At 40.2% G+C, this 18,277-nt stretch overlaps 2 protein-coding genes across 5 annotated transcripts in view; one reads left to right on the forward strand and one right to left on the reverse strand.

Annotated features, from left to right (window-relative positions):
- The window catches only part of fntb (farnesyltransferase, CAAX box, subunit beta), a 12,984-nt gene extending 12,296 nt beyond the window's left edge, over nucleotides 1-688 (forward strand). Inside the window, exon 12 of the mRNA XM_017302119.1 lies at nucleotides 265-688. Within this exon, the coding sequence (XP_017157608.1) occupies nucleotides 265-426 (162 nt within the window). The 3' untranslated portion in view covers nucleotides 427-688. The remainder of the gene's footprint in view (nucleotides 1-264) is intronic.
- A 937-nt stretch (nucleotides 689-1,625) lies between these two features.
- On the reverse strand, nucleotides 1,626-15,706 carry max (myc associated factor X). 4 transcript variants are annotated; one of them, XM_008397391.2, is made up of 5 exons: nucleotides 15,545-15,706; nucleotides 15,251-15,277; nucleotides 6,649-6,756; nucleotides 4,745-4,868; nucleotides 1,626-3,070 (listed from the first exon to the last, which is right to left on the reverse strand). In XM_008397391.2, exons 1-5 carry the CDS (start codon nucleotides 15,578-15,580, stop codon nucleotides 2,883-2,885), a joined length of 483 nt encoding a protein of 160 aa, XP_008395613.1. In that variant the 5' UTR covers nucleotides 15,581-15,706; the 3' UTR covers nucleotides 1,626-2,882. The 4 variants fall into 4 exon arrangements, with proteins under 4 accessions (XP_008395613.1, XP_008395616.1, XP_008395615.1 ...); XM_008397394.2 differs by having other exon boundaries at nucleotides 4,745-4,883; XM_008397393.2 differs by lacking the exon at nucleotides 15,251-15,277 and having other exon boundaries at nucleotides 15,545-15,700.
- Between the last annotated feature and the right edge of the window lie 2,571 nt (nucleotides 15,707-18,277).

The raw sequence follows: 18,277 nt of genomic DNA on the forward strand, positions 1-18,277 counted from the left end.
GTTGGAATTATGGTTGTAGTTATGGTAGGAATTAGGGTAGGCATTATGATGTGAAGGAGGGAATAAAGAAGGATTGGGGATGGAAGAAGGGTTGGGATTACGTTGGGATTATGGTTGGGATTGAGGTTGGAAGGTTGAGAGGGTAGATTGCCAACAGTCAGTGGGCCAGTGTGTTTTTTTTTCTGAAGAATGAGCATAATAAGAGCAAAAACTTGAAGAGGGATCTTATGAAATCTTCTCCTGGTTTCCATTTTCTCTCTTTAGGCTCCCACTCATCCAGTTTACAACATTTGTCCCGACAAGGTGGCTAAAGCCGTGCAGCACTTCCGCCAGCTGTCGGTTCCTGACGCCAGCAGGCAGGCGGGACCTCCTGCTGGCGCCGAGCCGTCAGAACCGGCCTCTGCCGCCGCCGGGCCTCAGTCCTAGGTCACCAGTCTCCAGGTACTGAACTGGATCCGATAGGATTTCATAAGGGAGCAGACAGGACGACGGGCCCTCGGTAGAGACGGGGGCCGGAGTTTAGCAGCATTATACCTCCGTACAGGTCAACATTATTGTCTGGACAGCTTAAACATTCAGAGGAACTCCTGCTCATATTGCAGATGGTTTTATTCCTATGAAAGGAAAAATTGTAACTTTGTATAATTTCAGTATCACCTGACTTAATAAAGGTTTATACAGCAGTTTTCATCATGGTACTGTCATAAATCCTGACACTCAGTATAACCAAAGCTTTTCCTGTTGACTCGGAAGTTTTCTGCAAACTGAAGAGCTGCCTCGCCCTCCAGCAGGGACTTTGACTCTTTTTGTACACATAAAAGATGGCAGACATTTTTACTGCGATGGCAGATTAAATATGAAAGCCAGGGTTCCAACTAATGAATATTTTAGTCATTGATTTCTCTAGTGATTAGATAAAAATGCATATTTTTATTTTACCCACTTGAGCCTTATTAAATAGTAAATACATTGCAAATAAACCTATTCCTTCTTGAAAWATATGACCTAAAATGCAATAATAAAGCATTATTTAGTTTATACTTGATAATTTGGAGCAAAAGATGAATCTGCAGCTAAAAATATTCCAACATGTCAAAAGTTTGATTTAATATCAGTGCAGTTTAAGGCCAATCTGGTTAATTTAACTGATTAATAATCAGAGAGAAAACGGTTAAGTAAAGCTAAAACTGCCATTTGAGTTTTGTCAGATTTTTCTTAAATGCAAAATGTTATTTTTGCACGTTTTTGGCTTAATTACWGCCGTTTCAGTAAATTGAGTCTATAYAGTCAACTGATAACTAAATTTACTTCAATAATCAATTTGTTTCAACCTTTTACAATTTTAGAAATACATAAATACGAATACATTAACAGAATTTGCTTATTTGTAGCTAAAAAAAAAACCCTGAAAAGCTGTTACTGCTTAATTTATCCATAATCTAGTAAATGCTGAAACTTGAGCCCCAAGTTTTTTTYCCATCTAAATGCAAAATTTATATTTTTGACTTCCCCGTTTTCAGCCTCTTCTTTYGAATCCGTCTACTCCAGTTAAATTTGATTGATTCCTGACTAATCTGCTTCAGAAAACATTTGACATCGTGACGTCAGGAACCACAGGAAGCCCGTTAAAGGATAAAATAGTTTATTTTATAGTTTCATAGTAAAGGTAGGCCTCAACTTGCAAGACAATTGTTGGCAGTATGTACAACATACTTGTAATTTCCATGGAATGGAATCAAAGACCTACCACACTAATTATATCCTCCTAAGTGGAAATAAAATGGAAACAATATACATACATACACACACGTCTCCTAGAGATATTAATTTTCCTTGGGAGGGGGGAAAGGGATGAAGTGTAGGGGTCAGGGGTCAGCAACATTTTTACTGTGTGAAGCACAACACGTCGACAGGGACTCACCTGGCCTCCGTTTACCTGGACATTCAATACCTAGTTCAAACCCGTTAACACTACGTGCGACAAATTGGTCTTTTCTCCATGAATCGTGTGGTTACCACAAAATAAAAAAATGCATTACATGGTTTTGAAGACATCCAATCTGAATATATAAATGATGCCTAACGTATCCAGCCACCTAAAGTCATTCACTACTTCAAGCTAAAAGGACAAAATACGATACAAAGTTTAGGAATATTCTCCTTCAAAACATCGATTTCAACAAAAGGACTTRGGATTTTCGTTTTTTTAATATATATATATATATAATTTTGTGTTAAATGTGAGGCAGAGAACATCTGCACTTCAGTGGGCCTGAGGCGGCCGTTTGCTCAAAGCAGTTTCACATTCTTGAGTGGAGGTGGGGGGATAAAAACTAGAAATGTTTTTACATTTTTAAAAAAGGTGGATTTTCTTTCCCAGGACAACAGATCGAGGTGTGTGTAAAAACTTAAACAGTTTATTTTGTCATTAAGCATAAAAATAAACAAAATACAACAAAGCAGTGTTTGGAAGAGGACACCTGGTTCCCCCTCCCGCCCCAAAAATGARGAGTAGAGCCGGGGAGCGATGGAGGGGTGGGGTACAAAACGCTTTAAGTCTTTGAGTTGCCAAGCTGCCTTTTTTTGAGTTTTGGATTGTTGTTGCTAAGAAACAGGTCAGGGTGGGCACCGACGACGGAGGGGAAAAACTAAGACAAACGGGGACGAGGGGAAGCTGGGGAAACCTGAAGCTCTCTAGACGGACCGAAGCGAGCCGTCGTCCTCAGTCCGGCTCGCTCCCTCTTCTCCGCTGGAAGGACAAACGGCGGTGGTGGGACATTTCAGGGGACACTCGTCTCCAGCGCGAGAGAGRACGACGAGGGGGGCTCGTCTCGCCCGTCCTGGCGCCCCCGTCCTTCGCCAGTTTTCAGCTTATTGACTCTCTAGCTGGCCTCCATTCGCAGCTTCTTCCTGGTGGGCGGCTCCTCCGCCTCCGACTCGGAGCTGGAGTCGGAGCCGCCGTCGAACGCCGACACGGCGCTGCCTTTGGGGTTGGTGTACAGGCTGCTGTCAGGTGACGAGTAGCTGGTCTGGATCTGCGTGGAGCCTTTCACTTTCTCCAGAGCACGGACTGAAAAAACAAAAGACATGAGCGGCTGAGAACACCAGGCAGAGAAAATAAAAAACAAAGACGACTGAGGAATTCAGAAGACATGGTAAATAAATGTGAGACTGAGCAGCTGTGGAGTTTAAGTTGAGGTTACGAATGGTTCGGTAGAATCGGTTTGCTTGAGGACCAAAGTTGCAACATTTGTTACAATTTCACAAACGATCCAAGTCCTTTGGAAAAGCCTGTTCCCCTCCTCACCTGTGGGGGCGCTGCAACAAGAATCACTGATGGAATCAACATGAAAACCTTTGAAGAAGACACTGAGCGCACRTCTTTATGAAAATTGCAGAAAAAAAATCATCAGATTTTAGCAGTTGTCTAAAAACCAAGAGCCATTTCTTCTGCTAGCACTCGACTYGTGTTTGTTTTGGCTGAATTTACCCACAATGCTCTGCTCTATAGTCTGCAACCTACCGTGCCAGAGTTCACTTCAACCAAGCAGAGATCCCTGGAGTTAAGGTGGACCAGAGTTTGCTTACGAATTCACACTAAACGTATCAAAACCAGCAAACTSTGGTGAAAAGCAACAAGGAAACTGAAGCGCAGAGCATTCTGGGTAAATGTAACCAAAACAGTGTTTACTGCTAGCAGGGGAAATGCTTCATTGTCTTCTGCCAAAACAAGWGAAATCCTACAACCGCTAAAATGTGACGCCACTTAATTTTTGTTTACATTTCATGAATAAAGAAGTTGCGCTCGTGTCTTCTTCAGAGGTTTTTGTGTCGTTTCCTTCAGTGCAGCGCCACCACAGGCAARAAGGGGAACAGATTTTTCAAAGGGTTTGGTTCGTTTTACAGCGCAGTGAGAAAACAAACCGCACCGGCTGAAAATGTAATAAATTGTGGTTTCCCTCTTTGTATTATAAGCCTGGCGGGCCACCAGGCTTTACTTGTGCCCCCACCAGGCTAAGCATTACTTTTTTCTTTTTGATGTTTGCATTTTTTTTTWAAGACTKTATCGTTGATGTTCAGGCATTAATCTTCCAATCTTTCAATAGCAMATAATTATCAAGTGATATTTTCAAATGTCTTGCCAACTTTAAACATTTTTTAACTCAAAAACACGACGGGCCGCTGGACGAATGACTGCCCTGACACCAACCACCAGGCTCAGCAGGTTTTCTGGGGGAACCTTGCAAATGTTGCAATTTTTGTCCCCAAACAAACCGAGTCTACCGGACGTTCAGGTGTGAAAACACCAAAGGACCCCAATTCTTGAGGAGCAACCTCAAGGATTGAGATTGCTCAATCCTTGAGGAGCAACCTTTAACTCAAATAACCAGGTCAACCGGACCCTGACTGCAGGCTGATGAGATCATTCTCCCATGTGATCCAGGTACGTTGGACCGTCTTAAAGTTGCAGGTCACTGGCTCTTTAGAGTACAAGTTTGAAGCTTAGATGAGGGCACATTCATGTGCTAAAACGGMCCAGTCAAAGTCTGCGCCCAGTTTTATCAAATGGATTTAGGGCCAGCTAAAGCTTTCTAACATGTCTACATTTTTAGTTTCTAAAAACTGAGATTTTTCCTTCCGCTGGATCAAGTTCAGCAGGTTTTTCTCTCAGTTGCAGGAACTCTGCAGCTGCTCAGTTTGGACACCRACGCGTCCGGAGGGTCCGGCCTCCGGCAGCGGTTACCTTGCTGCTCCAGCAGAGCGTTCTGCCTCTTCAGGTCGTCGATGTCCTGCTGGTGCGTGTGGTTTTTTCGCCTCATGTACTGGATGTACTCTGTGGCTTTGTCTAGGATTTGAGCTCGAGACGCCTGTTTGGTAGACTGCTGTTAGTGACACATGCAGAAAGTGAAGCAATGACACATCACAGAGAAGTCATCACATTTTCACAGAGCCTCCCTGCTTCTGTCAAACAAACTAAAAACGGGAATCTGGGGCGACGCTTTGCTTTCTGAGCTGCTCACATTTCAGTCTGACTGAACGGTTCGCGGTGCCGGTTCTGAGCGCGCTCAGTGGCCGTCTGTCACGTCACTGAATTATTCCCCTGACATCTAAACACACTTATGCAATCTTTAATTCATTGGCAAGTATGAACCATAGATGAACATTATTTATTCAGAAAATAAATTCACTCAAAAAAACTAAAATATGACATTTTTATTGCTACATAATATTTTAAGAAAATTATCCTTAGCAAATGTGCAAAATGCATTTTAATTACCAGCAGCTCAATCACAGGATGACATTTTTACTCCATAAAAACACAGAAAAGGCATTTATATTATTATTTTAATTTGATCAGTGTGTAAGAAGTTAAATAATCCATCACTGTCACTCTTTAAATTTTAAAAGAAAACAACCAATTCAATTAGGAAAAAAAAAAATGTTTTCACAAGTAATAAAAAGTGTAAATAAATTTACAAAAGCTCATAATTTTAACTTACCTTCATCTACAGCTTAGATTGACTGGAAAGGCCTGGATTAGACTGCAGAGGTGGGAGGATAATCTCCTAATCTTGCCCTTTCSAAAAGCTTTTTCTATCACTTCTGTTAATTTAATTWAAAATGTGAGATTTCTCTCTGTTAGGTATGGCAGAGGGTCTGTGATGCTGCGGGCCTGTGCGGTGCATTTCTTCATCGTTTCTTTGAGACAACACCGTATCAGAAATAAAAATCTATTAGTAGAGGTGTTTAGTTTTTTAATATGGGGTTTRTAATTTATTAAAATGACCAAAGTGAGATTGCGCAACTGCAATAACATATTAGTTTTAGATGTTTTTACCAGGGAGGTAAAAAAGCAGAACAACTTCTTCTTCTCTAGATAATTCAATTAGCAACAACAGAAAGTAAAACTCCCAGATTAAGGCTTCAGAATGACTAATCCTAATCTTTATTAGTAAACACGAAGTCCAAGCTAATGCAAATGTTTGATACCTTATACCTAAACATACTGAAATATTGCTACAAATTACCTTCTATAGTTTATTTCTGACAATGCGGCTTTATGTGTGAAGCACTTTTTAAGTTGCTTCACATAAAATACAAGCAGCAAAAATATACCAAATAAATTAAATACAGTGAGAAACTATGAAGGAAAAGTTAATTCAGAGAAAAAGTGATTAAATGCAATTTAAAACTTCAAACTAGTCCAGATAAATAGCAGCTTGTCAAACAAGATGGCGGCTCTGAGCTATGGAAACCAAAGGAGAGCATTAGTGAGAAAAAAAATTTGGATTTTAATAACTAAAACTGATTTGTGTAACATTTCTACAGCTGACGCAGCTCTGCCTCAGATCCCTGAATGGGCTTTTCGTGGTGCGATGACAAACTCTGCGCCCGATGTGTCCAAATCTTCTCAATGACACTGATGTGAAAACAGGAAGTGAGCAGCGAAATGTTCTCGTAATAACTTCCTGACGCTGGTCCAAGTATTTAAACTGCCTCACTGCTGCCAATCTACACTCTCCCACCATCTGCTCCTTTCCCAGCCATTGCAGCCGTTCCCCTGGTGCACATTGAATTTAAAGGGAAAAAAAAGCAAAAGCACAGGATGAAACTGTTCTCCTTTATGAGGGTCTGAACGTCACCAACCTTTTCTCCCTGCAGGGCGGGCACAGAGTCCCGCAGGCTGTGAAAGCTGTCTTTGATGTGGTCCCTACGTTTGCGCTCCAGTGCATTGTGGTGTGCCCGTTTGTCTGCCTGCAATGAGAAGTCACAGGGCCTTCAGCCTGGCAGCAGTGCAGCGTGGGTAGGAGGACGGCGGGTGTCCAGCTGGCCGTCCCCGCTCACACCTACACAAGCTGCTCTGCTGCACAGCGTCGCTTCACATTCACTCTGTGTGCCACAGAAAGGCAGGATCACTCGTTTAAATAGGAATTGCTGAGAAATAATTGATGGAATCGTCGATCAGACCGATGAACAGAAAGGCGCAAATACCTAAAAATAGGAAGAAATGTTCTTGAAGATGCAGAGCACAAAATCAAAATTAATACAATTTATAAAATGTATGGTGGATTAAAACAGAAATGTCCAAAAGTTAAAGGAGCGATGTTATGTGTTTTCCAGGATGCATGATATTATCGTATCGGCCAATATTAGCTGCAAAATTTAACAGACGTCAAATTAACTCACCGATATGAAAGACGTTTGTTTTATACAACAAACCAGAGACAATGACGCCTGCAGGACATCAACTTTTCACCGAGTGTTGTCGTTGTCTTAGAGAGCAGATGTCATAAATAAATTTGACATTAAACTTAATCCATTTTCAGCTTCCATTTTAGCATTTGCATTTTGTAGCAGGCTAACTTTACAAAAATAATGCAGCATTTTAATCCACAGAAAAGAAAGTCATACAGTCTCAGTAAGTAATCAATCAAGTAACTATGTTACCTTAAGTTGTTATAAAAATGCTTTTATTAAATATGACTTAAAAGAAATTTGACGCCTTGAAATTGGGTCTCTGTCTCTTTAAGAACTCCTGCTCTTCCTGAAACTCCATCACAACATGGCTTTATTTTCAAAAAGACGCCTGTCTTGTGTATGAACATTACAGACAATATTCACCTTTTTCCACGACTGAAAACTCCTTTTGCTAATCTAAAAAATGTTCTATCAAACACAATCCAATTTTTGTTTTAATCTAAGGGGCAACATGACACATTTTCACAACATGGCTCCTCTGCTAACCCTTTAGCAACATTTTTACCAACATTTCACTGAGAAGTAGCTGCTATAACGAGCTCAGCAGGTGAGCAGCTGCACCAGGTGTTCGCTAATTGCTGCTGGCTAGTCTGAAGGAGCCGAGCGGGAAGTCAGGAGGAAGGCAGAAGCTTAGGAACCGAACCTCTGAGGAGGAGCTGCGCCTCGAAGGCGGAGCTACGTCCACCCAGCTGAATGAATGGTTGCCATGGAGATGTAAAGATTTCTCAGAATCAAGGCAACACTCCAGGTATGTTTTTGTTGAGGCCATAACAGCATAACATGATGTAAAGAGTCGATTTTACATAACACTGCCAGAAGAAAGTGGAAAAGAAAAAAACAAAAACGAGCCACAAAAACTACATTTGAGGACTAAACCGGGACGTTAAGACCCGGGCATTTCGTTTATTTTAAATATTTGGTGTGGACTGGATCTGGATTTTCCTCAACAATCCGACTAGTTTCCTTCCCTGAATTTGCTTCCGTCTGTAGATGCAATTTCACAAAAAAGGCTTTTAAATATACAAGTCGCTGTACCACAAACTGCAGAGTGCTATCTGAACTCAGTGTGATCAAAAACAAAATGGCTTATAGTTATGAAATGGAAGGAAAATTATGAAAATCATTTTAATTTTCTTTGTACATGAAATCTAAATGTTTTGAGATTGAGATTTATTCTCAGTCTTCTTTGCAAAGTTGCTCTAACTCAGTGAGTTGGGATGGGAAGCATCTCGGAACATTATCTTTTAAGAGTTGCTACAGATTTCCAATTGGATTTAGGTCTGGACTTTGATTAGACCACTCCAAAACATGAATAAGCATCGATTTAAACCATTTCAGTCATTCTGCTCAAAGTCTTTTCCTCACTTGAAATGCATCCCCACAGCATGACGCTTCCTCTTCTGTGTTTCTATGGTTTTTCTCATAAAGGATTTAACAAACTGAGAAACTTAAAGGCTCAGATATTGCTTCATGTCCCAATTATGCGCAACAATGTGCAGGTTTGAAAATAAAAACCCATTAAAAACAAATTCTGCTTGTAAAGTAATGAAAAAATATGAAAAAGTAAAGCAAAGCAGTTGATTTATGCACCAGAAAATGTTTTTCAGTAAATGTTTTCTGCACAGAACCTCAGAAATATGCTGCAAGCTTAATTACCAATGTTCAGGTGTTGGCCTACACAGAACCTAAGCGTGTTCATTGTTTACCCCTCGTTAGGGAACCATTTTGAATCTGTCCTGCAAAAACCGGGAAGGGGACAAAAAAAACGAGCAAAAATACAAACTGCAGAGATTTAAAGTGCAGCGTTCAGAAATTCATTTTTGCCGTTTTTTTGCAACGTTCTGAAGCTAACGAGTCGTTATTCTTTAAAAACTTTAACGTAGAATCAAATTGTGATCGGTTGCAATTTGGGGACAAAAATGCAAGAACACTAGAGATGTGCCAATCAGGTTTTTTCCTGCCGATACCAATACCGGCAGGAAAAAACCGATACCGATCACATAATTATTTTAATTTTTTTTAAATCATAAACACTACCGGTTACATTATGTGGAAAAAGGAACCATGAATTCACCTTAATGTAGACAAAAACCTGTTTTTAATAACTTTTTCCAAGAAGAAAACTAAACAAAACAGGCATGGTGCAAATTGTACTGCTATGGGTAATACTATCTTTAACAGACTAATAACATATGAAGGCTCTAAAGAGGCTAAATAATGCTAAGAGCCAAAATAAAACCTTGCCAAAAAAATTCAAGTATAAAACTTAACATTCAATGGCAAATACAGGTTCCATTACAATAAACAATCCAGAGTTACTGAATGAAAACTTCCTGTTAGCATGGCGGCTAGCTGATTACTGCTAGTTCTGAGTGGCTGTTTCTGACTGAGCRGAGTAATTATGCAGAGCAGGGAGGAGATCGATTATTTTTTCAGAGATTATCTGTCTCATGTTAGGACAGCGAAAGTTTTAATACGTATGTAAAATGTATTTTTTTAGGTTAGATGCTGCAGCTTTAAGCAGAGGTTCGGTGTGAGAGTCACTACCAGGTGGAGCAAAAGCGGCGCTTCGTCTGTGAAATATCACTACCTGTAGCGTAGCAGCGGTTCAACAGCGAGAGCAGAACCAGCGTCTTACATCGCAGCTCGAAGACTTAAATAATTTTGCGGGTTGTTTGTTTAGCTTTCTGACCGTCATGCTAATCCGGGTGAGTGTTTGCAGCTGTGCGCTGCTTTACCTGCTATCTGATCCTCCACATGTCTTTTTTACTGCAGTGAGCCTCGATGTAGCCAAACTCCGTCAAGAATAGCATTGTTTTTATGTCGTATTAGATTCGTTGTGTTGATGCATTTTGACATGCTTCAATTTTCTGCCGCAACACGCAAACTTCCCCATTCACTCAGTGCGYTATAGTTCCACATCGCTTAGGATTTGTTGCTGCGCGTTTGCACAGAGTGAAGGAAAGAGGAGACCAGTTGCACAGGCAGGCTGCGAAATGAGATGCAGGTGATCGGTATCGGCAACAAGAGCCAATGATCGCCGATCACCGATCATGCACTTTCACAAAAATTGGCCGATTATGATCGGTGACCGATCTATTCAACAGCATTATATTGTTTTTGAAACATGCTTTTTAAACTGAAAATCATCGTCTTTAAATCATGATAGTGCACTTCATATTTTGCAGTAATAAATATAAAAAAGCTAAAAAAATGCATATTTTCTGGAATACATACATAATTCCTATAACTTATCTCCGATAAACCAAAAATATCGACCCAGATTTTATGCTCATCTGACTAAAAGGATTTTTTAATAACTCATCGAATGATAAAAAAACAAAACCATAAGCCTTCTGAGGCTTACCAAGCAACGATTCAAAGAGCCGACCCTCTAAGCTTTAGTTGTCCATTTGAAGGAATAAATACTTCTTTGCCACACGACCTGGTCACCGTCCTGTCACTCCATCACCGTGACTCCGGCCTGCAGGCGCTCATCAGACCCTCATCCTGCAGCGGGTCCAAACCCAGGTCACATCAACAGCTGTCACTCAGACCTGCTACCAAATACGCCATGAATACCAAACCAGAGAGGAAGAAAAGCAACAACATCTCACTGAAAAACTCAATTTAAAAGGATGTTTGGAGATTTTATCGTTCATGGCTCCCGTTTCAGAACATAAAGGCCCAAAATGTGCCAATTCTCTGTTCATGCATCATTTAATTGAGCCATTCTGGTTGGATTTTGCCAAACCTCTTGTACAATCATTAAACACCAGCTTGAAACTGACATAAAAACACAGATTTGCATCAAAATTGCCCTGTACGAGGCTCACTGTTACATAACCAGAGCCAAGCTGGAGATCAGCTCACTTCTCTGTTTTTAGGCCAAACCATCAAATCCTCCAATCAAACGTGCTTCTGGACAAATCCATGCTCTCAGGCCACAGACATTAAGCCCAACACTGAAACCAGAGGCGGGACGAGCCAGACTGAGCGCCTCAACAAAACACAATATATATTACCAAGTATTTCTGGTCTAGTTTCTACCTTAGTACACTCAAAATAAGACAAAACTAACTTAACAAGTAACTTTGCAGCAAGGCATGAGCTTGTTTAAATCAATTACTCCTTAAAAATCAATGAAGAGTGTAAGCTATAAGTGAAGTAACAGTGGAGCAAGACATTTAGGGGGGAAAAAATTCTAATATTGTTGTATTTGTCTTGTTTATTTAAAAATAAAAACATAATTAGCCTTGTGAGGGTGGCAAGTAAAGCCTGGTGACCCGCCAGGCTTATAATACACTGAGGGAAACCCTGGAAGTTCGCCCTCTCAAAAACCAATAAACTTTCATTTTGCCCAGTGGAACTGGAAGACATTTTAAATACCCAAAAATAAAACAGGAAACCAAAAACAATAAATAAAAACAGAAATAAAAAACACTTTCAGCTGAAGCCATAAATAAAATGGATTACGATGTGTTTTGCAAATAGAATGTGTTTCAAAAAATATCAGAATGAAAATTATCATGCTCTTTGCAACAGACTTACTTATAACTAGCACTTTTCCATCAATATGAAGGAATTACTGACTTAAACTAGCTCCAACATCTTGCTGAAAAGTTAGTTTTCTCTTATTCCAAGTGCACCAAGATATTTGCATTAGAAACTAGACCAAAAATACTCTGTAAAATTTGGTGTTTTTGCTGTGCAGAGCTGATGTGGAGTCAACGTTGCACTTTGTCACGAGATTTCTGCAGCCGATTTAAAGACGAGGTAACAGACATGTGACTCATGCTGTCAAGGATCACAATGACAAACCAAAGTAACCACAAATGAGACATAAAGCAGGCTGAAACAAGTTCAAGTTTCAGGGGCAACACGGGAAGGATGCCGCCAAAACGTTTGAGTCGCTCAAAAGATCCACAAGATTCCAGGATTTGAAACACGCTGCCCAATAATGAGCCTTAATGTCGCTCGACTGAAACTAAAACTGCAGCAAAAACCAGAAATATTCCACCGGCTCCAACCACATCCCAGCGTCTCGTGACTGGATTGGTCTGCGCTGCCACAGCATCAGCTAAACTCCACGTGCCTCCTAGCATCCACTCCCTGCATCAACCCTGCCATAAACAAACACATGACTAACCTCTGAAGGTATGTGCATTTACAAGTCTGGCAGTGACGGTTTCAGCACAAACAGAAAGAAAAGTGTGGAGAGGACAGACAGCAGGTCGTCGGCTCCCACCGCCACGACACAAGCCAAAAAGCTAATTTTCCGCACATCTGGAGACGAGGAAAACATTTGCTAAATCTGCGAGAGTGATCTCAGAGCGAGGCGGCTGATGTTTCTTTAAACGGTGACTGAGATCTGGGAATGTGGCCTGTTCTGAAGCAGCAGGTTGGCCTTCGGGCTAACAACTCACATCAGCCTGCTAGATTCAGATTAGAAGACAAAATATGTCCAAGTTTCTGTCCAGAACCTCATTTTATTGATACAAACTACAACAGTGAGCATTATTTAAGACAACCCTGACATTAAATCGCACATTTATAGAGCGCACGCCTAAACAGATGTGTTTAATATTAAAAATGACGAATAAAGGCTCTCAAAACTCCAGCTCTTTTCACTTTACACACCCATGTTCATCAGATTTTCTTTTTTTATTCAGTTAATTAAAACGACCTAGTTCTGGAGGCTCACTGATGCTGAGTCTGCTTTTATAAATATACACGAGTTTTGTGCCTTCTCAGCTTTAAAAGAGACAATCCGAGTCAGAAAACTTCATGAAATTACGGACGTTTTTTGACGGGACACAGCAATTATTAACTCATCGCATAAAAGGAGCATTTTTCCGGACACGCCAGCTCCGCTGCTCCTCCATTCTTTACATACTTTGATGGTGAAGCTTTACAAAAGAGGGTTGGGTGTCCAGCCCAGTCGCCTTGGCTTTACCATTTGCGTATGGAAACCTGGGCTCCTCCTTACTGCAGTGCTTCCTTTATCCAAGGAATGAAACAGAAGAACAAAACTAGCATAACGTGACACGTTCCCAACATGAACCCATGACAATTACTGCTTATGTTATATTTAAATTACCGATTGATTCATGCAGATACAGAGTAAAATTCAAACGCAACACGTTTCTCTTTTCACTCTAGTTTCAGTTTCAAATTCAAACTCAGATTATAGACGAGATTCCAACCGCACCAATGAATATTACATTATTTTAGCTGCGTGAATAAAGCAGCTTTTACATTTAAAATAAATTCAATCTGGTAAAGTTGTATCCCTCTGACATTGTCCAACTTTGTCGATTTGGTCATTTCTTGTAAAGAAAACAAAACCAAACAAACTGATATGCTATTGTAAAGAGCACTGGTTTGAAAAGCGTTGCTTACGGGTGCAAACAGGAAGTAGGAAGAGAAAACGTCAATGCCCAGGGGGGTAACTGACCCGGAGCAGTTGGCGCTCATGACAGGACACGCCTTTGATCAATTTGGGAAACACCGGTTCTTGTTATCATACCAAAAACCATAAGTAAAAGCTCCTTTTGGTCAAAAAGTGTGTCACAAAGAGTCCAAAATAATACCTTATCTGATCATAAAGCGTCTTGCTGCTTGCATTTTTGTAGAAACTTAAGTAGCATTTAGCTGTTTTTTTTTTTTTTTTTGTAAAGTAGCTCAAGCTCACAATGATTATACTGAGAAAATGTAATTACTGCCAAAACTTTTTAAATTGGATAACAGTTTGGGCCGTTCAAAGACAAGAACATGCTGTGAGCTAAACCACAAAACTTCAGCTGTGGTCCTGCTGGAAGGTGAAATTCAAGTCTTCAACAACCTCCAGGTTTTCTTATACAAGCATAACCACTGACTTGTTCCATTGTCCTGCTTGAAAAACAAACAAACAAACAAAAAGTCCCCACAGCATAATGCCGCCACCAACATGTTTCCCCATAGTCATGGTTATTTGAAATAGTGCGGGATGTAAAGTTTTCCAAAACACAGACCACAAATTTGTCAGTTACGGTAGGACGGCCAGGTGCCATTTTAGCAAATACAAATCTGAAAAGTGTGGCAAGCGTTAATCGTTACAGCAACTCCCTGATTGTTCCTGGTGAGGGAAAAGCTTAATGCTTTAAGGGTGAAAATGAGAATGATTAATACCATTTCTAACGCATAAACAAAACAAAAAAACATTTTAAATTCAGACGCCAAAAGAAAAAAAAAGGGACGCGTTTTCGTGCAGCAACCAAGTTCTGCACTGGCTGCGTCTCTTCCCGGTTTGAGATGCAGCTATACGTCATTCATTTAGCCGCCTGTAGGGAGAAGATGGCTCTAATCTCTGGCTGCAATACAGGAAAAAACATCCCGCCGCAGTCCGAGATGCAGGCGCGGCTTCACCACACCAATAACAAAACAACAACACAAAAAAAAAGCCTCTCGTCTCTCCGACTCCTCTGCATCCTCATCCTAAACCGACTGTTTACCGAAATGATGGCCTGCGTGAAATGCTAGAAAGCCCTGATCATAAGCGGAATCCCCGTGGTGTGAAGTCAAGCGCCGATAGGAGGAGGGGGAGGAGGAAGGCTGCTGCCGCCGAGAACAGACAGCTTTGTGTTTACCGGAAAAAATAACAAACCTGCAACAAAACCAGTCTTTGTAGCGRGATAAACCTTAGGTCTAAATATAGACGTCGTGAACGAGTGGACTCCGTATGGGGAACACCCTGCAACGCACAGTGCGAGCCAAAAATCGCCTCAGTAGTAGAAACGCATCATTAATTCAATTCTCGATGTATCCAACCACGAATGTGATTGTTGAAACATTTGCCTAATTAAGCAATACTCCTTAACGCTACAACGTCACGGCCTTGTTCTTAGGGCAACATTAAATACCAAAACAAGACAAATTTGATGAATAAAAATAACTGAACAGTGAAAACATTTTCTCGACAGTGGACAAATCCCCCCACAGCTTTACGCACCACACAGTGATATCTCGGTGATTCTTCCTGCAAAGAAACAGAACAAAAAGTACAATTGTAGCCATAACTGTTCGGCAATTCTKAACTCTTACGCTGAAGTAGCTAAAAAGTAACACAAYTCAGCATATTAGCAACAAGGCAGGCTAAGGGGTTTTGTGAATTAACCAGAATCCTGATTAAAAAATAACTCAGAAAAGAGCAGCTCGTCAGCTAGCTGGGCAGCTAGTTGAATGCTAAATCGCCAGCTAGCTGCGCATAACGTCCCTAAAAAAGGGAAAAATTGGGTATACTCACGTCACTATCGACTTCGATGTCATCGTTATCACTCATTCTTCGCTGAAATAGTCTGGTTTTAAAGGGACGGGTAGCTACAAAAACAGCATGGATCAGTTGAGCACCGAGCGGCGCAGCTAGCAGCAGCAGCAGCTCACCTTCTGTTTGGACAGAACCGTCTCCACGTGATTACACTACACACGCACGACTGTTGCTGCGCAACACGCATGCGCGGTATTTATGTGGGTGTTGTAGTCGGACGCCGTAGTCTTTTACAAGTAATCAAAAACATACGGACTCTCCAAGTATTTAAACGAACAAATGTTACAGTAATACAATCTCACAATGATTAGCGTTATAATAATTAACATAAATACCTCAAAATGTTTAATCAAAAACGCAACTTTTCTCTTTTAAACTACAATGCCCTAAAATCCGAACGTCTGCCTGTGACGTCACATCATTTGCTTTGTCGTGTTGCTCCATGGGAGTGGTAGTCTGAGTCATATTTGTATGTCAAAGGAGCTGAAAARGGCCATGGCTGAGACACGTGGATTTCAAGAATAGACTACAGCATGAGAATATTACCAAGGCAATGATCTGAGTTTATTTAGATTCTCTGGCTGCAAAGTAAATAAATAAAAATGGGGAAAAAAATGCACATTAAATTTGATCATAATATTGTGCCTCTTTTATTTTTATTTTCCTTTTATGTTTTAAAATGGTAGCTATTGGAGTTGCAAAAATCAACAAAAATATCTTCAATAAGAATTAGATTTAAAAATAAATGGGGAAAAAATTTTTAAGATTCATATATTTTTATAATAATTGCTTTTTATACTGACTTCCATCCATCCATAATCAAACTTTTTCATATAAATTGCATAGCTGTAATACAATGGATTTCAGGTGACAGATCATCACAAATGAGCCTATAAGTAGGAAGCAAAAGAAGTTTTTACAAATATAAATCTCAAGATAATGCTAATTCTGCAAATCTCCCTGAAAAATCATCCTCAYGGTGAAACGTGGTGGCGGCAGCATCATGCTGCGCTGAAGCTTTTCTTCAGCAGGAATGGGGAAGCCAGTCAGGGTTGATGTTAGGATGAATGGACCTCAACATTCATGTCTTAATTTCCCTTTGGAATCAATACATTTTGAATTTCCACAAAGAAAAACACGAGTTGTATAAGGAATGTTCTTTTTTTTATTAATAGGTTGCAAACTATGTGATTTTTTTAAATGCCGTTTTCTATGAAAATAAATAAGTTGTTCTTATTTAAACACATTTTCCATTCTACATACTATGAAAACAAGCTATTTTTGCTGTAGCACRACATGGTAGTTCTGGGTCTGRATGGAGCTCCTGACCTTATCTATGAAGCTTAGCCACTTAGCCCCAAACTCCTTTCATCGTGACCTCTGTCTTGACCTTTTGGACTGGAGAAGGCCCAGTGTTACTGCAGATGAGGCTCCTGCTCCTTTGTCCATATGAAAAAGTTGCTTTTATTCCAGTTTTCTGTCAGTTGTATGTCAGAGTGTCAGAGAGAAGCTACATTAATGTTTGTTTAATTGACAATATAATATTACCAGGACCTCTTAAAATTAGGAGAAAAAATTTGTTTTAATGATAAAAAATAGATAGATTGATTCCTGCTTTGAAAATCCTGCTGCAGATAATAATTTGATGTGATAGAAGATTACATATTTCTATCAATTWTTAAGTATTATCTATAAAACTTAAYATAAYCTCACAAGATACTCAGCAGATCTRATTTTACCTTTTTGATATTTTTGTGTTAGGGTTCTCATAAACTTTTTTCTCCTAATATTACGACTATATTCTGGTAACATTATGACTTTAATCTCATAATWAAAAAAGAACAAACGTAGCCTRACCCTATGAATAAATTGTAAAACACACTTGTCGAACAAGATGGCGGTCCTCGGCGTGCTGACATCACTCTGACGACGGACAGACAAGGAAATCAATCGGCAAAAAAGATAAATACATATCTGATTTTCCAAAAATTAAATCTTCAAAAAGAAAAAATGTGATTAATTGATCAAATCAATTCATCGCCCAGCCCTAATTTGAGCGCATCACGCTGGCTARATGTGTAATATGTTTGCCAGATTTCAAATAATCTGCTTTCATGCTTCCTTTTTCACCAAACTACACTGTAGATAAGAAGCTTACAGTGTGGATTATGTGGCTCAGAAAAAGCTGGAAACATCTTTTCTCTTTTCCACCAGCGGGCCAAGAGGCCACAGCAGCTTCAGGAGACRCCATGCTGTCCACTCCTCCTCCTGCACATCTGCACTGACCTCCATCTTATCATCTCTCTGCGGATCATCCCGCCAAATCGCTCGCTTGCGCCTAAATCGCCGCTGGAGTGAATTAAACKGAAGGCAGCGCCGTTGAAACGCAAGAAGAGGTTTACCAAGAAATATTGCATGCGACAGCGTGGCCTAAAACATGAAACCGTAATAAGGCCAGGCTTTAATAATGCATCTGATGCAGAGAAGCCTCTTCGTCTTCAAGAAGAAACAACAACTGTAAAGCACAGTTAACGTCCTTATTCCCAAAGTCATGAATAATGGTGCAGAAAAATGTGTTAATTAAAAATGGAGATATTTCTTCATTCTTGCCACACAGTCAGTGGATTCCCCTCTGGCCTGAGCTCAGTAATGAACAGTTTCAGCTCTATTTCAGATTATAGTGTTCAGTCTGATGGGAGATCACTGATTACA

Source organism: Poecilia reticulata, linkage group LG21 (assembly GCF_000633615.1).
Source record: "Poecilia reticulata strain Guanapo linkage group LG21, Guppy_female_1.0+MT, whole genome shotgun sequence".
Taxonomy (NCBI): Eukaryota; Metazoa; Chordata; class Actinopteri; order Cyprinodontiformes; family Poeciliidae; genus Poecilia; species Poecilia reticulata.